At 38.0% G+C, this 17,806-nt stretch overlaps 4 protein-coding genes across 12 annotated transcripts; 3 read left to right on the forward strand and 1 right to left on the reverse strand.

The window, feature by feature from the left end:
* Window positions 1-136: 136 nt before the first annotated feature.
* Window positions 137-7,294, reverse strand: LOC103943183 (ADP-ribosylation factor GTPase-activating protein AGD4). Its single transcript, XM_009353406.3, is given in 20 exon segments — window positions 137-525; window positions 613-929; window positions 931-1,077; window positions 1,524-1,614; window positions 1,724-1,845; window positions 2,462-2,731; window positions 2,832-2,918; window positions 3,129-3,347; window positions 3,512-3,643; window positions 3,912-4,127; window positions 4,400-4,441; window positions 4,561-4,656; window positions 4,759-4,806; window positions 4,915-4,980; window positions 5,337-5,381; window positions 5,533-5,595; window positions 5,790-5,860; window positions 6,238-6,338; window positions 6,480-6,556; window positions 7,070-7,294. Coding segments are annotated over 20 exon segments (2,373 nt in total). The 5' UTR covers window positions 7,118-7,294; the 3' UTR covers window positions 137-410.
* A 1,856-nt stretch (window positions 7,295-9,150) lies between these two features.
* LOC103943184 (DNA repair protein XRCC2 homolog) lies at window positions 9,151-11,947 on the forward strand. 5 transcript variants are annotated; one of them, XM_048585188.1, is made up of 10 exons: window positions 9,151-9,401; window positions 9,518-9,865; window positions 9,992-10,062; window positions 10,203-10,264; window positions 10,364-10,502; window positions 10,605-10,698; window positions 10,903-10,939; window positions 11,070-11,170; window positions 11,264-11,355; window positions 11,572-11,947. In XM_048585188.1, exons 1-9 carry the CDS (start codon window positions 9,225-9,227, stop codon window positions 11,285-11,287), a joined length of 1,053 nt encoding a protein of 350 aa, XP_048441145.1. In that variant the 5' UTR covers window positions 9,151-9,224; the 3' UTR covers window positions 11,288-11,355; window positions 11,572-11,947. The 5 variants fall into 5 exon arrangements, with proteins under 5 accessions (XP_048441145.1, XP_048441144.1, XP_048441142.1 ...); XM_048585187.1 differs by lacking the exons at window positions 11,264-11,355; window positions 11,572-11,947 and having other exon boundaries at window positions 10,203-10,265; window positions 10,384-10,502; window positions 10,585-10,698; window positions 11,070-11,087; XM_048585185.1 differs by lacking the exons at window positions 11,264-11,355; window positions 11,572-11,947 and having other exon boundaries at window positions 10,203-10,265; window positions 10,384-10,698; window positions 11,070-11,087.
* A 643-nt stretch (window positions 11,948-12,590) lies between these two features.
* LOC103943185 (uracil-DNA glycosylase, mitochondrial) lies at window positions 12,591-15,404 on the forward strand. Its single transcript, XM_009353410.3, is given in 7 exon segments — window positions 12,591-12,624; window positions 12,627-13,022; window positions 13,105-13,475; window positions 13,712-13,742; window positions 13,956-14,091; window positions 14,604-14,687; window positions 15,016-15,404. Coding segments are annotated over 7 exon segments (1,104 nt in total). The 5' UTR covers window positions 12,591-12,605; the 3' UTR covers window positions 15,083-15,404.
* A 417-nt stretch (window positions 15,405-15,821) lies between these two features.
* On the forward strand, window positions 15,822-17,806 carry LOC103943187. Of its 5 annotated transcripts, none has more exons than XM_009353416.3 (7): window positions 15,822-15,980; window positions 16,136-16,259; window positions 16,382-16,657; window positions 16,778-16,915; window positions 17,110-17,166; window positions 17,316-17,450; window positions 17,542-17,806. In XM_009353416.3, the coding sequence occupies exons 3-7, from the start codon at window positions 16,385-16,387 to the stop codon at window positions 17,605-17,607; spliced, it is 669 nt and encodes a 222-aa protein (XP_009351691.1). In that variant the 5' UTR covers window positions 15,822-15,980; window positions 16,136-16,259; window positions 16,382-16,384; the 3' UTR covers window positions 17,608-17,806. The 5 variants fall into 5 exon arrangements, with proteins under 5 accessions (XP_009351691.1, XP_009351692.1, XP_009351690.1 ...); XM_009353417.3 differs by having other exon boundaries at window positions 16,136-16,207; XM_048585189.1 differs by having other exon boundaries at window positions 15,871-16,029.

A 17,806-nucleotide genomic window follows, 5' to 3' on the forward strand; every position in this document is an offset into this window, starting at 1 on the left:
TAATTTGGGATTTCCATTTCCCATTTTCATAAATGCCTCGCTTCTTGTACATCGTGCAGCTCCAAATATAAATGAATCAATGAAAAGTAAATGAAGATGTGTGGTTTATTTAATGTAAATATTAAATGGATCTCAATAAAATTCATAACTAAAAGATGCATAAATAAACCAATCTGACCAAGAGGTAAGAACATTTTAATTTAAAGACAAATTACATTACATTATGAAAAGAACTGTGATGAAGAAAATACTTGTGACACCTACAGAGATTAACAGACAAAAACTCGACGGAACTCCTTCTGACATAGGAATTTGGCTCTTGTTCATGATAAAAGTCAGTGAAGTCAAAACAGGTTTCCGGCGTTGGCAGAAGTGAGAAGGAAACCCGCATAACGGACGAATTTTCCATTTCACTCGTGTTCAGAAAGTAGTATGAACAACTCCTCGTCCGTAATTGCTCCCATCTCCATCGCTCTTTCTAATGCACTTTGCCCTCCCCCATCTTGAATTGACTGGCGTGCACCCCTGCATCACAAGTTTTTGTTTAAACACGAGAAAAAGGATGAATTTGTTTCTGTCAAGCACAGTTTTCAACCCAAATAGATACATTACCTCCTAAGTAGCCACTTTGCCAATGAGTTGTTCCCGCTGGTGATGCAGTGGTGCAAAGGAGTCCTTCCATGGAAATCACGCAAATTCATGTTGGCACCAAACTGCAGCAGCAATTCAACCATCATCGGATTGCCAGAGTGACAAGCCAGATGCAATAATGAACAGCCTTGAAGACAGTTCCCAGGCTCATTGGACTCCTTGATTCTATCACACGCTGCTGGATCATACAGTTTCATCTCCATTGTGTTAAAATCTGACTCCGACTGTATTGCTTCAGCATGGTGATATAAATCATGAGTAACCACATTCTCAAAGGCAGGTGTCGACAATATTCACATCTGACATCACAATAATGCGGTAGACTTCTTGTAAATTACCAGCCTTGACTGCTTCCCATATATCTGATGCAAGAACAGGCATGCCCGATGCAGCTACATCTCTAATAACCATCACTTTCTCTACATACTGCTTGTGGGAAAACAATTATTCTTCACATTAACAATAACAGCCTTTTTCTTAGTTTTATGGAAAAATAAAAGTCAAGATAATTACAGTACGTCATAGACAGTCGACGGTAATAGCATAATAGGAGAAACATTCAGAACACAACGGAAATTGGAAGTTGATAGGAAGATGTGTTCATACGGTAAATACAATGGCAAACAAATGGCAAAGAGACTTGAAACAAGTAACTTCTATGTCAGTGTCCAATGTCTATTAAGCTGACATACAGATACAGTTATCCCTGTTTTCTATCAAATTTAACTTCTGCATAAAGTTGGATCTTTAAGATTCACCATTCTTTTTTTTTGGTTGTTTTAAGTGCACTAATTTCATGAAAACTTAATGCAACTTTCAAACTATACGCATTTTCTTATATTAGAATTGAGCAATGGAAGTTAATGGATTACCTTTGCTTGAATGTATATTTCCTTATGCTGAGCTGCATCCTTGGGGCCTGGTTTTAAAACTGGAGCCCTCACGTCCTTCGAACCATCCAGTCTGCAAAAGAGTTTCAAATCAAACTAGAATCACAGCAGTACACACAACTTTAAATACCCCAAAGCACATTACTTAGATGATTACATGGTAAATAAAATTGAGTTCTTACTTTTCATTCTCAAGTAGAAGCGTTCCCTCCCATACAGAATTACAATATGCATTACCCAAGTTGCGAAATAAGTCCACAAGTATAGGTTCCCAAACCTTGACATCTAATGTTAGAGATCTCACCTGCAGTTATTAGTACAAAGTACTCTTTCATTGTCAACCGAGAAGTCATGATAATCATATCTCATTCCTAAGCCACTTTCTTTTCTACAGTGTTTTAATGCATAATACTTGCTAAAGATAATTTCAAAATAACAGGATTTGTTCAACACTTTAAATGTTTTGGCATGCAGGACTTTCCACAATAACAAAAACGGTCCACATCTTTCATCGCATAGAAGGGTAGACCAAAAGAAAGATAATACAAAATAGGGAAATTGGGCTTACTAGCCCTTGTACAAATACACCAACCAAAATAGCTCTGCTCTCAAAATGCACTATCTTTTGACATAAAATAATCCAATCTCCACTAGCTCTATTTGACGAAAATATCACAAATAATGTGTCAAAAATCTACCAATATTGTGTCGAGAATTTATTAATATTGTGCCGATAACGAGGGTATTTTCGTTAAAGAGAGCTAATAGAATTGCATTGTGAACGTAGGGCTATTTTTTATTGGTGGGTTTGTAAAAGTGCTACTAAGCCCAATTACCCTATAATATAAACTGGAAGCTAGCTAACATCCATCCCAGAGAAAAAATACAATCAGTTCTCGACTTTTCATTTCTTTGCTCACCTTTGAAATGTGTACACCAAGATTCCGGTGAACACCAGAACATTCGATGCACATCAGTACGCCAAGATTAAGAGATGCCCAGTCAGGCTCAGGAGCACCACACTCCGCACAAAGATCATTTCCAGGAATTCTCCTGAGAATACTAGAAACAGAATCTACTCTGTTGAATTTTCTGGTATTTCCTAAACTTTCAGTGCTTTTCACTCTACGAATATCATAAGTACCAAGAGAAGATTTACTACTCTCGTGATTCACAGTTCCAGGATGTGGCTGCAGAAAATATAACGAAAGTTTGTTAGTATTAGCTTTCATTCATACAAATCTTAATATTTAGTTATACAGAAAAGTCACAGGCTTTCAAGGTAGGGACCTGGTCAAGAAGCTGAAAATTCAAAAGAGATGCAATTACTCCTGCTATTTTGTTTGTCCAATCCATCCTATCAGCTTCATTTTCAGCCTGACCAAACAGAAGGTAAATAGTAGCCCATCACAATGTCGTCCCAAATACTTCAATTATATAGCTAATGATTCAGCGAAATAACATATGCACAAATGTAATTTGTACAATGGTTATCTCAAGAGTTCAGATGAGTTAAGCCATGCATGCAATTAAAGTACTACTGTACAGCAGCACAAAGCAATAACCAACAACCAATCAACTAATTACCTGCAATGTGTAAGTTTTCAATGGGGATATTATTCTAAAGCAAAGTCGAAGATCTGTATCCTCTGCGTCCATCTTTATTGTTGAGGTACGCAGATCAACAGTACGGCAGCCCAGAATGTTTTCATTAAGTGACGCGACCCTATGTCTTGAACGAAATCTGCTAAACACACCACTGTGATGTTCTGGTGAGCGCGTGAAATGATGTGACTGGGAGCCGCCCTACGATGGTAACAGATACAAGAGAAGAAAATTCATGGTCTACTGCAATAAAACTAACATCTCTGGAATATAACATGTGTGGTATGGTAAACTTATTTAAAGTAATTCAAAGATAGAGAATGCACAAGTTACAGAGAAGATTTAGCAGAGAAAATGTAACACACCATGGGTTTGGTACCCTTAATTCTGTAATAAAATAAAGCCCCATGACTGTTCAGAACGAAAAACCTCCTCTTCCAATCTCCCCTCAAACTTGAAGATCGTTTCACTAGATATCCTTGCTTGATAGTCTGGACCTAAAATATGAAACAAAAAAATAATAATTATGTGATTAACCTTCTTTGCAGTACAGTAATATTACCAATAAAGTGGCAGAGTCTTGTTAAAAGTTGAGTTCTAAGAATACAAATAATAGGAGACACTTATAAGCCAAAAATGGAAGACACATTTTAACATTTTCTACAAATAGAAAGGAAGCTCACATAATGAAAATGTGAAATTAGGCAAAAAAATAAACTTACTAGTTTAACAATGAAAAAAGGCTTCTTCAACCAATGCTATTACCTTCCCATTTGCACTGGACTGCATGATTGCTTCTATGTTTTTGTGAGAAGCTAAACCAAGGGCGCGATTTCCATCAGCCACTGCAGGAGGCTCAATATTACTGGAAGCTCGTATACTGTCCAGCTCAGCTTGTGTCCTATATTCCTGAATCCTTTTGTGAAGTTTATCTTGTTCAACAGTGGCCTGTTCTTTAGATTGTTGTGCGTATGTTAACACCTGATTTCAGGAAAACAAGTTCATTATTAATTGAAAAGATATTTCCCTGAAGCAACAAAAGTTGAATAGTCCAGAGTTAATGACACTGATAAATTAAAATACTTGTAAAAATGGTACAACCATAAAAAGGTTCTGCCCATGGCATGCATGTCAATGACACAAAATCATCAATTGAGATCAGAATAAACTTTACGAATCACCTCTCTTATTTGTAAGAACACGCATCTTTAATATATCCGTAACTATCAATAAAAAGTGAATTACATTCATACCTGGTGAATATATGGTTCCATTTGGCTGAATAACTCGTATCCCTAAATCACAAAAGGAAAATATAAAAAATGACCAAAAAAAAAAAAAAAAAATCTTCACAATTGTCAAAATGGAATACATTCAGATGTAAAGAAAACATCTAATGATTGCATAAACAGACCAGCTTAAAGTATCTCAGATGCGCATCCATGATTGCACTAATAGATTCCAAAAACTCATACTTCTTTTTTGCTTCAATATTCATTAGTGAGTTTACCTGCAGTCCTTAAGATCACAGAAAAAGGTCATTACAAGCAGAAACCTTTAAGGAAAATATATGTGACAGATGCAAAGAGATCTGCAAACAGAGAAGACATACTAGGTTGAAGCGGCTTTTCTCAAATGTTGATTTTGAATTTTGTAGATCCTGTCATGAACAAAAGATGGTGAGCTCCTCAACTTTTCAAACAAGAGGGTATCTACAGTCTAGGCAAGCTACTTTAGTTAGTAAATACTTTAATTAACAGGCACACACCTCCTCTAGTTCTGCAACAATGTCTTCCCGTGTATTCTTCTTTAAGGACACAAACTTTTCCCGTGCCTGAATTGAATAAAACAAAACTTTATGCAACTTCATTAGATGTCAACTCAAGGATACCTAAAAGCTACCAACAAGAAAACTAATCAAAAGACATTGTTATAATATATTGGCAACCAAGGAGATCTAAGATGTATAATATATTGGCTCATCCTTCATACAAAAAAACAACATATTAATAAGTTCCACCTGATTCTGAATCTATAAGACACAGCCCAATGGCAAACTAGGTAGGTCCAAGAAACTAGAAGCTTCACCTTTTGGGGACAGTAGCTACTAATGAAAAGCAAGTATAAATATATAAATTGAATTAACATTATTGCCACACAGGTACAAAATGTTCGAGTGATCAGTGATACCTGATCATAACCATGTATAGCTTTGTCGAATTGACGTCGTGACTCCTGCAAAATTAATAGAAAAGCATGTAAGGCAAAAGAAATCAAATTTTTTTTACTTCATCTCAGGAGCCCGAACTTCATCCACTGCCACAGTGCCAGCACCAATTTCCATTGGTATCGTTATAGTAGCAGTACATAGAAACAAAGAAATTACCTTTGCATCTTGCAGATCAACTGTCATAAAGTGCATCAACCGATCAACTAAAACGTGCTCTACCTGTAATCCATAATTTTACCCACTAAGAATGTAAAAAAAAGAGAGAAGAGATAAAGACGTTTACATAATGTTACTTAAATATATTTTCTCTTTTTCGATTCACCATTCGTACATAATACATAAAACCTTGACTCACTTTCACTATTTAACATATTTAGAAAGATTATTAGGGTGATTTGCTATCTAAGACTCACTTGGGAGCGAAGAAGCTCTTTATAAGTGGCAAGCTCTTGAAATGCAGTAACGAATTTGGATAGTACTGGACCTGGAAGAAAATATCACATATATAGCAAGTTACAATAACAAATCAAAACAGAACCAAAAACGAATGCTTTCCTTTCAACAGAAAAAGTAGGTTGATAAACATAACACGGTTGCACTGAATTTCTTTTTTATTTTAATTTATTACATGGGGTTTCCTTCACATTCGATGTTATACCAAAATTACCCCATAATTACAGCTTAATATACAAAATTTCACTGTTCTCTTTTACAAAATTTGTTGATAACTACCATTAGAATCATTTCCTATTAGAAAAACCCTCCAATGAAATTTTGAAAATCATTACTTATCATTTTTCAGAAGCTCCTTTATGATTTCTAGACATTTTCTAGAAAAAAACAATTATCAATCCTAACAACCTCCAATGGATACACTAATAGGATCGTCCAGTCCACCACCAAATGCTTCCAAAGATTCTGAAAAAATGGTGTCTCCATTGCATGCTTCTTCCAGAGCCCCCCTGTGAGCAAAACAAAGCCAAAAATAAAAACTTGCCTCAGCCAATGAGTTTAAGCTTTATTATAAAAGAGCGAACTTTGATTCTTCAATTCATAAGTAGAACCAATAAAACAGTTTCCTGGGAATATCGTTATACACTTACATAAACTTCTTAGACCCTTTGCATAATTTTTGGCAGCGATCTTTCAACTCATCAGTTGTTTGTTCCATAGAATATATCTGTCAAAGAATCCAAATTTCACCATTCCGATACCATTTAAGAACACGAGAGACGCCAACAACATACAACATTAGCCATAGCATCTATAAAACCTGTTAAATTTGACTATAGCTAGTCTTCGAATTAAAAAATAAATGAAAAATATAAACTACACCAAAAGATGTCTAATTTTTCTCCTGAAATTGACTTTCCTCGCCTATCTCCTTCTTTACAAGTTCCATGCAATTAATCAACATGCTGTGAATATAACTGTGCATATATATATATGTGTGTGTGTGTGTGTGTGTGTAACTAATTCAAGTACAAAATTCTTTTGCAATCCAGTAAAACTAATTGTCAGCCGAAAATATTTCTTTGAAATAGTACAATCATTACACCAAAAAGCCGAGAGAATTTTGCAATTTACAGTGAGCTAGTGCAATTTCTCGTTCCAAATTCATGAGATTTCAAAGATTGAAGCTTTTACGAGAATCCGAAATCTGAATATATACATATATACACACATATATTACCTGCTTCTGAAACATTGGGGAATCCTCGAGCTTGATGAAGGCCGCCATTTTTTTCCCTCTCAAAATTTGGAGATCCAATCGCAATCTCTGCTTGTCTCTTTCTTTCTTTATTCTGTATTTCGCTCGATTCTCCAGCTACTTCTCAGAGTTTTCCAGATCGAATTCGCGCGGAGGGGTTATTTGGTCAAATTTCCCACCACCGATTCGCGGACTCCCGAAAATTTCATATTAGAAGACTTCTTGCGCGCGTATGGATAATCTCACCTTGTTTGGGCCCTTCGATGTTGATGGACGAATACTTTTCACCGTTGGATTTCGTATAAGTCAAGTAATTTTTAGTTTTTTTTATTTTTATTTTTTAATTTCCAAGTAAACCGTGTTATACTTTAATGGAAGTTCTGACGAAAATATTCACATAACTATAAAAGTGTCACATAATTTACATTTCGTGAAAAAAACTTAATATATAAAAATTTATAAATAAAAGAATAATAAAGCAAGAATTATAATAATTGTATGGATAATGCAGAAAATAAATATTTTAAACTAAGTTTACAAACTAAAAGACATAGTTATTAAAAATTAAATTATTATTTAAATATTGATTAATGTGTTTATTTTTTATTAATGATACCTTATTTGCCCCATACCCGTGGGGTACACCCAAAGCTCATGGGGAGATCTTTGATGGTGGAGGATGATGGTGTTCGATGGATTTGATTTTGAGTATACCCTTGAGTTTATTCTACCATGCGGATTCATTGATTTGGATAAAGGAACCTAAGGGCTTGTTCACTACTAAGAGTGCGTACTTTGTTGGCTCAATCAGGTCCAGGAATGAGTGGTGATGAGCCTATGGGATCAGTGATTACTGGTGATACAAGATTCCTATGGAAAGCTTTGTGGCGAGCTAAGGTCCCGGGGAAAGTGAAAATTTGTGTGTGGCGTGGGTATATGAATGTTTTGCCTTCCAAAGTTAATCTGAAGAGCAGATGAGCAATTATGAATGATACTTGTGGTTTTTGTGATAAAGAGGCAGATACTGTTGAACATGCTCTTCTAACGTGTCCTAGAGCGGCAGCGGTGTGGTTTGGAAGTCCATTAGGCATCCATTCTTTTCATCTAATTGAGGAGGCCTTTGGTCATTGGTTGGAGTATATGGCGCAAAATGTGTCCAAGGAAAGCTTTGACTTGCTTCTTGTTCTTGTTTGGAGTATTTGGAAGGTTCTTAATGAGTTCATTTGGAATGGTGTTGAGCCTTCTCCTTTGGATACCCAAATCAAGGCACATACATGGTTGGCTGAGTTTAAAAAATGGAATGAGGGGGCACCACATAACTCTTCGGCAAGAACAACTAAATGGCAACCGCCAGCACATGGTTGGATAAAATTAATTTTGATGCATCATGGGGTGTGCAGGGGTCGATTGGAGGCTGTGGGTTGGTCGTGAAAAGCTTATAGGGTAGGTTTTTCGCAACACAGGTGAGCAGAGTGGTGGCCGTGAGATCAGCACTTCATGCAAAGGCAGCAGTTGCTAGGGCATCAATTTTATTCTTGCGCATATGGGCCACGGAGCAGGTTTAGGTAAAAGGGGATACATTGTTGGTGATTTATGCCATTCAAAATGCAGGTGCAGTATTTAGTGGTCATTATGGTTATATGTTCGACAATATGAGGAGGCTTATGCAGGACTTCAAACAATGGAAAATCACATTTGGTCGAAGAGAGACAAATAAGGTGGCTCATCGCCTTGCGAGGTTTAGTCTTACTGTTGATCACCTGGTTTCTTAGTTTGAAGAACTTGATGTAATTTTTCATTTATTATTAAAGGATAGTACTAGTAGTTAATTTGGTGCGGGCCGTTTTTTTTTCCTTCGATCGAGTTGAAAGGCCCGACAAGGTTTTTATCGAGGCTCATTGTAAGCACCATATCCTTAATTTGTACGTATTCAATGAATATCGTACTTTTAAAAAAAAAAAAAAAATTGATACGTTATTAATTTTTGTAAATTTGATTTTTAAATTACGTCTCTGTAACATTATTATTTTTTTATATTTAAGCTTTTTGGAGTCTGTCAAAAACAAAGGCGAGTACGCGCACCCACCATACCACTCGTCCCGCCCAAAACCTTGGCGTCGCTTGGGAACGATTGCAAATGACGCCCAAAAGGTGGATCGATGGGGACGAGAGCGCCGCCGAGATGCTCGGTCGGGTTGCGGCGGAGCGACCCTTCTTGCTCATTCCCCCTCTCCACCGCGTTCCTCTCCGCGTTGGCAATGTTGTGGAGCTCGTCGGGCCCTCTTCTTCCGCCAAAACCCTCATCCTCATTCAAGTCAGTCTTCGGTTTTTTTCCATTATTTAATTTATTTTTAGTTCATCGTTTACTATTTCGTTCACAAGAGTGATATCTTTTTTTATGTAAAAGTTGATTCTGTTATGTTTGATTAGGCTGCTGTGAACTGCATTCTCCCAAAGGAGTGGAATGGGGTGCACTATGGGGGCTTGGAGCGTTTGGTAATGTTCCTTGACTTGGATTGCCGCTTTGACATTCTCCGCCTTTCGGAGGTGCTAAAGCTCCGAATTATGGAGCCCAATGGTGAGTTTTGGCGTTGGTGTTCCTCATTTACTAAGAAGAAGAATGAAGAATTTTCGTTTGATATTGCTGCTAAAACTTTTTGTTCTGCAAAATTTGCTTTAGGGTCAATGAATTACGACGAGGGTTTGTTTAATTTGTGCATGAGACGCTTCTTGTATGTCCGTTGCTACGATAGTCGTCAGTTTCTTGCCACTCTCAAGGTAAGAAGAAGCTCTTTTACTTTCATATAAGCTTGTATTCATTACAAGAAACGAAAGGAGAAAAATTATCTTTTGTAGATGGTTGAAGAATGTATAACAGTGGGTTTATTTATCCTTGTATTTTAGACAATGCATTATCGGCTTCGAAAGGAGAAAGAAGAGCATCATGTTAGCATTTATTTACTCATGATTGACAGGTTTGTATTGGAATCCGGGATGTCGTATCACGTTTCCTCCTTTGCTCAAATCATGATGTTGCTGTATATACACATTTTGACTGAGAGAATATTCAGTTTAATTTGACAATTGATCTCTACTGGCCTCCTTATTTTGACAGTATTGGATCTTTCCATTGGATAGATCGTGGCTCAACATTCTTTCCGCTTGGGGACGAGAAGAGGTAACTAATATAGTTTGTTGCCTTTGTTCATAGCATATTTGTTATCTCTATACTCTTGAATGACTCTGATTATAAATAATTAACGGTCTGTTGCATAGGAAACTGCCTCTCTCTTCAGAGTGTGTCCGACGCTGTAGTTCAGGAGATCAGAAAGCTTCAGCTGGTGCATCCCATGCTTGTGATAGCTACAAAAGAAATAATTTTGGGGAATGCATATGGTGCTTATGAGGCCAAACAGTGAGTTCATTCGAAAACTCAAAAACTTTAACTTCAGCTGTGTTGTATATGCATGCTTTGCGATATACTATGCTGGCCTCAGTTGTTAATACAGAATTTCAGAAATACATCTTTTCCAGAGGTCTCAGATTTAAGAAATTCAACGAGTAATACTCAACAGCTTCCATATCGCGAGTACATGCCATCCGTCTGGCAGGTAATATTCATCAATAGTTGTAATATTGTGAGGTAGGGTGCAGGGAATTTTAAAATTATGACTCAGAAAATCAAGAATCTTAATATTTAGAGGGATGGATGGATAGAGGGATAGCTAGAGATATGTTTATCGAGCTCAGTTGACATGAGTTCTTGTGATTGCTTGTTGTACCTCTAATACTTTGTTTTTGCTCGCATGTTACAGTCCTTTGTTACACACAAGTTACTTGTACGAGCTTCAGGTTAATAATTTTCTTTTCATGGAAAATATTTTTGCTAAGCTTTTGCCTTTAAATATTTGTAATTCTTTTTCTTGCCAATTAATTAATATCATTGACTACAGATATGAATTTTGTTATTTCCTCCTTCCAGATGATCATCTGCCGATAAGACATCGTGAAGAATCTTCCCTCTATTTGTCTGAATGGTTGTTGCCTTCACTTAGTTTCCGAGACAAGTTTATCGTGAAAGATGTGAGAAATCTCCGTGTTTCTCATGATTGACAACTGTTAAAAAAATCTTTAGTTTTTGTTTTACATAATTGAGGCCGTAATCTGCTTCTGCAGGCTGGTATCGTTATTGTCTCCTGATGAGAATCTGGGAGGCAAATGGAGTGCTGTCTCCTTATTTCGTGAACTCTCATGGTGCCAAGTATCAGGTGGTGCTTCTGCTCCTCCCTCGCATTTTTGCATTAATGTTTGCATAATATATGGGAGAGCTTGCAAAGTTAAAGCAAAGAACACATCCAATGTCATGGCTACGATGCATGGTTCAACAACCCAACATACGCAGGAGAGGCTTGCGTAATTGATGTTATTGTCTCACACTTGGAAGATTTTGCTTTCTATCGTTATAGATTGCTTGGTCATTGCAGGGAACTATCAAAAAAAAGAAACAAGGGAGTTCGGGGTTCATGCACATCATGAAGATTATGGAAGTGCAGACTTGTGGTTGGGTTCCGGTTTTGGGGATTTGCCCCTCTAGTTGTACTGGTATCATCGTATTGGATTGACCTCCAGGTTGCAGCACATCGGATTGGAAGATAGCGTTCCGCTTGTTGCTTCGTTCGTGTAACACGAGGGCGGTGACCTCATGTATAAAAATTGAAGGGAACAAAGAGCAATCTTTTCTTTTGACAAATAACTAGATAAGGATATCATGGACCTAGCAGTGTACATGATTTGGAGACCATTTTGCAATTCATGTGTCAACATATCGACTCTCACGATTATGCTGTTTGAAAGGTGAAACAAAAGGAGGAATGTGCAAAGGGCCAAACAAAAGGAGGAATGATAAGAAGCCAAGCAGTATCCGCTTACGGATATTCAGTCTCCATATGATAGTTTTATCTACATATATTTTTACCTTTCACACGCCCATATTTCACCTGCAAGATTTTCCTTTATTCCCTAAGCTCGAAAACTTGGTGGAGCTCTCAAGAAAGGCCTTTTGACGTGGAGCTGATGCAGGGGCCAAGATCTGTTGGCTGCAATTGATAGAATGACTTGTATGGAATTGAGTTCAGTTTGGCCGCACTAGCAAATTTCTCGACATAGTCAATGCTATAGGTTTGTGTGAAACCTTTTGCCACAAGACAAGCCCTCTTGATGGAGCCATAAGCTTTGTGTTTCATGGACCGACCTGCAGTCAAACGTACATTTGCCCTTTCGTAACGTGATCAGTTACCAATTGTCGTTATTCTTTAGATCTTCTATTTTTTTTATCATAGCTTTTTTCAATTTTCAACTGTTGAATTTGATAAATGAATATGATCAGTAGTAAAAAATTAATAAGAGCGTATGCGAAGTATAAATGAATGTTTGAATAGCTATTTTTGAGTATCTATTGCTTTCCTCGTTTAGGACGAGATATGGGAATGGGAAAGGTTCAGATTTGACGAGAAAAAGAATGAGCTCGATCATTTTCCCCGCGTCTGTAATTTTCCCGCCAATTCAAAAAGCACAATACGAGCGTTGGCGCCAATACACAAAGCATATCACTCTCGTCGTCTGAGCGCTAGCGGCATTCCGTCGGAAAAGGAGAGAAAAATGGGTTCAACACCGAAGACCGCTACCAAGAAAAACAAAACCCTATTCGATCTCTTCCCACCTGCCACCGCTCCCTCCTCCAAACGCTTCAAATCCGATTCCACCGCCAGTGCCACCCACTCTTTCTCGTCCCCCACCAACAATGACTCCTCCTCCGCCGCCTCCACAGACCTCACCGCCCAGCAGAAGTCACGCATCGAATTCCAAAAGCTGCTCGCCAAAGCCAGACGCAACCTCTCCATCTGCTCCAACAGAGTCTCCCATTCCAAGTCCAAAGGTATTCGATTAGTTAAATTAAATTTCGCTAAATTAATTACATTCTGCAGATTAATTTTGGGTCCGTGCTTATTACTAATTAGGCGAAGGAGTGAAACTGGAGGAGCTGTTGGTGGAGGGGACGTGGCTGGAAGCGTTGCCGTCGGAGCTTCAGAAACCCTACGCCAAGACCCTCTCCAAGTTCGTTGAGAGTGAGCTCTGCGGCAGCGTTCCCATATATCCGCCTACTCACTTGATCTTCAACGCCCTCAACTCCACCTCTTTCGACAGGGTCAAGGCTGTCATCCTGGGTCAGGACCCGTATCACGGTCCGGGTCAAGCCATGGGTCTCTCTTTCTCTGTTCCTGAGGGTGTCAAGGTCCCCTCTAGTCTGGTTAATATATTCAAGGAACTGAACAAAGATCTTGGCTGTTCAATTCCATCTCATGGCAATCTTGAAAAATGGGCTGTTCAGGTACACTTCTATTCATTTCTAAAACTCACTTTTGCTAGAATTGCTTCATATAAAAGCACTTGGAACTGTTTCTTAGAGGTGCTTCTTCATGAAGTTTTTTAGGTTGTAGAAGCATATACAAAACATAGGAACACTTTTTGTGCAAAACATGTCTGGCTTCTGCTTGAGTTAGCTTCTTTTATGTGATTTGTGAATATTGACCGACATTCATTTGTCAAGTTGATTCTATTTTGTAGGGTGTTCTCTTGCTCAATGCTGTTCTCACTGGTGAGTTTCACATGTTCAACATTTTTCTCACTTTTCTTCAGCATACTTCTTATGATGCTCGTCTTCCATTGTACAACTAAAGCAGTAATTTTGTTAGTTCTATTCTATAATGTTCTAAAGTATATTGGTTCAGAAAATGCCAATGGCTTTTGATACTTGTCGCTACCATTTTCACCCATCTTGTGACCTTTCCGGTTTCCATTTCATATTCAGTTAGGAATCATCAGGCTAACTCTCATGCAAAGAAAGGATGGGAGCAATTTACTGATGCTGTTATCAAAACAATTTCACAAAAGAGGGACGGAGTTGTTTTTCTTTTGTGGGGAAACTCTGCTCAGCAGAAAATCAGGTCCGTTAATTTGTAACATTGAGTTGTATTTCATCCTCGGCCATGTTTAAGTTATTCCAATTTTCAGTGTGCTATTTGGATTTAACAGAGGGCCTAACGTTGCGTCATACATCATATTCTTTCAATCAGTAAAACAACTTTCGGGAAATTTTCATCACTTGTTCAACAGTAAAATTGTGTAGGGATATCAGTCAGTTAATTACATTGAGTCATTACAGGCTATGAACTTGATTTCATAATATGTGAAATCCTGCAAATATCTGACACTGATTAAATTGTGCGCTGTTCCGTTTAGCAAGTTGTAAAGATATTCTGATTTACATCTAGTTGTAAAAAATTTAGCAGTCGTAAATCTCAAAACTCGTACTCACTTGTAGCCCCAACAAAACAATAAAAGACACAACCTTGGGTGATCAGGATCTTCAACTTGGAATATATTGTTGGCTAAATGGGTTGAGAAGAATTTAGGGGTTTATACTTTAAAATTGATTGGAGAATATATTCTAATGCAGGTTGATTGATGAGTCAAAGCATCACATTCTCAAAGCGGCACATCCTTCTGGTTTGTCAGCAAACAGGGGCTTCTTTGGCTGCAGGTCAGTTTAACTCCATAATATTTGGTTCCCACTCTGCCATTTCTATCCAAATAAAGTAAGGATGGCGATATGCTTATAATTAGTTTGTTAAAAAGTTCGGGATCGGCTGTTATAACTGGTACTGCATTATCCTGGGTTTCTTTGCTCTACTTATGCAAAATTTTCACCTGGTGTGCAACTTGCAAGCGCAATACTGGGTATAACTCCATGGGTTTGTTTTTTCTTTTTATACTCATGGATGGTTACATGTCTGGAAATATAATTGTATGTTATGACGTCAAGTAAAATTACATGGTAACAGATAATTTGCTCATCATGATGTGAACAGGCATTTTTCTCGCACGAACCAGCTTCTGGAGGAGATGGGCATTCCTCCCATAGACTGGCAACTTTGATTTACAAAAGCATCTCAGCAGCGAGCAGCACTTAATTGTAACTTATTTTGTATCTATGAAGTTCATGCATGACGACCTTTGGGACTTCTTCAGACGTTGATATATTAGTCGAATTGTACAGAATAGAGAAACCTTTTGGTAGTTCTAAGTTTCTCACTCACTATCTGAGTAGTGTTGCCCCCTACGCTATTCATTTTGTCCGAGATGGTCGATTATTTTGTGTTCTTTTGAATGTCTACTCTTTCGTGGTAACAGAGAATTCCTTTCCCTTCAATTAGGTTGTACTTGTACGAAACAATTGGCAGTTCCTTCATTTCTCCTACGTAATTACGTTCCTAAATTTCATTTTCTAATCCCAATATTTTATCGTTTAAAACTAGTTGTTAGTATTGCAATAAAAAATGGTGGCGCCAAGGTGATAATGTCCCGAATCAATCATTCGACGTGATGTGACTTTATATTATTGGCCCAAAATTTCACAGTAACGTAGCGTGCATAGTATAGGTTAAGTCCTTGCAGTCACGGTTGGCAAATTCTACACGCCCTATCCACACTTCTGGTGACTGCAGAAACACATCCCATATGCCCAACAAAACTTGACAGACTTGGATTTTCTGTCATCCACGTGACTAGTTGTGATTGGCCACAAGCTCACCAATGGTCAACACAAGCCACCACTCGCGAAGCAAAGGTTTCTTTGTCAGCCACGAGACCACTGCTGCTCTTAAGTAGCAAAAGCCAACGGTCCTGATTAATTTGGCTAATTTAAGTACAATTCTGAGTTGTGAGCAGCCGATGAGTAGAGTATCAGTTGCAGAATCACCACTAAATTATTGCCATATCCAAAACGAAGCATTCGACTCAGATATCGTATCCGTTTGATTTGCTTCACTACCAGGTTGGATTTTTATATTACATGCTCGGTTTCTGCGGTTTGATTGTTGACGGTATTGTTTTTGTTCATATATTTTTTTCAAATTTAATTTCTGGGCATGTTTGAATGAATGGTTAAGCTAGAATCAGTATATTGAATCATGAATCTATTGTTGCTAGACGCGGGTTAAGCCAGTTGGTTAGGAAGCGTGCACGTCCCTCCACCCGAAGTTTGAATCCCGCTCCCCGCAGGTTAAACTATTGAATCCTGAATCAGCAAGCATGGTTCTGAATTCTTGTTCTTGTAATTATCTTTTTCTTCAAAGAAAGCGTTTCGGATGTGTATGTATGTTACTAAGGGTAACTCTTGTTCTAGGGATGCTAGAGAAATTTTGTAGTTGATACTGATGAGACTGCATTTTTCAGGACATGACGAGCATAATTTCAAGCCACCGTTGTAGTTGGTCGTTTGGAGTTCAGGAGACTGTTAACGTAGGAAAAGGATTCAACAAGGTTTTGTTTCCGGGATGTAATGGTTCATACTTCCCTTCAAGAGGATTGGGTTTTTCCACCGGTAATTGCCACATTCGTCATCAAAGCAATCGGAGACATAGGCCCATCTTTTCGAGTACAACAGATGATGGCAACGACATAAATCCAGATGACTCGGAAGATCCCAGTGATGCAAAAGAAACTGGAGGGGTAAGCTTTCTGCTGCCGTATTTGTGAACACACTGCTAACAAATTGCGTTGTGGTCTAATGTGTTCGTCTCAATCTACTGACTTAATCTTGAGCCTAATGTGTGTGTATTATTACTTCAGGTGGATAAAAATGAAATGCTGAGAGAGAATCTTGAAAGACTGGTTGGTAGAGATGATTCCGCGTTTAGCGGGATAGACCTCGCAACTCTTATTAGGAACAAGTATGGCAGGTCCTATGACGTTCAACTCATCAAGAAGGTATGTTATACAGTAGGAATTCCTCGTTCGATTCAACTTTGGTTAAGTTAATATGTTAATTGCGATAGCTTGCACATATGAGTTGGAATTCCTTTGAGACTTTGATCAAGGATGATTTCCGTTCTGTATCCTGATGATATCGTAATTGGGGTTGATTAGAAAACTGTTTTAACTTGTGCATTTGCCCAACGTAGGAGTTCCTTGGAAGAAATCTCCTTGCTTTGAATGTCATGTGGAAGTATATGGAGCAGGTATCCAAATTCTTACTCAACAAATTTGAAAAACTTCTTGTTGGAACAAGCAACATATCATCACGAATCACGTATCTCGCTAGTATGACACATGTCTGCAATGGGAACTGATACGAATTGAGCTAATCCGAATCCAAAATTTCCTTCAGAGATCGTTTCCACTGACGGAAGAAGAGTATCTGTTGAGGCTCGACGATGTTGCAAACACGTTGAAATGCTGGGGAGCTGTGTCCCATATCCGAAATAGCCTAGCAACGGTGAAAGAGAGGCCTCGGATAGGAAAGGTACTATAACATCATCCGATCCGGTCCTATCCGATCATCTGCAAGTAAAACCAATGTTTATGAGTAATTTGTTGGAGTGATTTTTGTGCAGGCAGTTAGCATTTTCATAGACATGGACGAGTCTGGAGGGCGTGCAAATGAATGGATTTACAAGTAAATTTGGGCAAGAGTTTGGAGTTGAAAGCAAATTGAACGCTTGTTTGCATATTTATGCAGCATATGAAAGCTCAGAGCATCTAGATTAATTAGCTATATAGCACAAATACGTCAGTCAGAGAGACTTGTTTGATGACCGACACAAATGTTCAGTATAAATATATATATTTTTTAACAAATGATATTATCTATATTAAGGA

Source organism: the organism of the source record quoted next, unplaced genomic scaffold, assembly GCF_019419815.1.
Source record: "Pyrus x bretschneideri cultivar Hongxiangsu unplaced genomic scaffold, Pyrus_bretschneideri_v1 Contig22, whole genome shotgun sequence".
Lineage (NCBI taxonomy): Eukaryota > Viridiplantae > Streptophyta > Magnoliopsida > Rosales > Rosaceae > Pyrus > Pyrus x bretschneideri.

Bases quoted from the DNA above. Each gene is read 5' to 3' on its own strand.
- LOC103943184 (XM_048585188.1), top strand. From the start codon at position 9,225: ATGACGCCCAAAAGGTGGATCGATGGGGACGAGAGCGCCGCCGAGATG. The intron at 9,866-9,991 runs GTAAGAAGAAGC...CTTGTATTTTAG, and splicing joins AGTTTCTTGCCACTCTCAAG to ACAATGCATTATCGGCTTCG. The intron at 10,699-10,902 runs GTAATATTCATC...CGCATGTTACAG, and splicing joins ACATGCCATCCGTCTGGCAG to TCCTTTGTTACACACAAGTT.
- LOC103943187 (XM_009353416.3), top strand. From the start codon at position 16,385: ATGACGAGCATAATTTCAAGCCACCGTTGTAGTTGGTCGTTTGGAGTT. The intron at 16,916-17,109 runs GTATGTTATACA...TGCCCAACGTAG, and splicing joins ACGTTCAACTCATCAAGAAG to GAGTTCCTTGGAAGAAATCT. The intron at 17,451-17,541 runs GTACTATAACAT...ATTTTTGTGCAG, and splicing joins AGAGGCCTCGGATAGGAAAG to GCAGTTAGCATTTTCATAGA.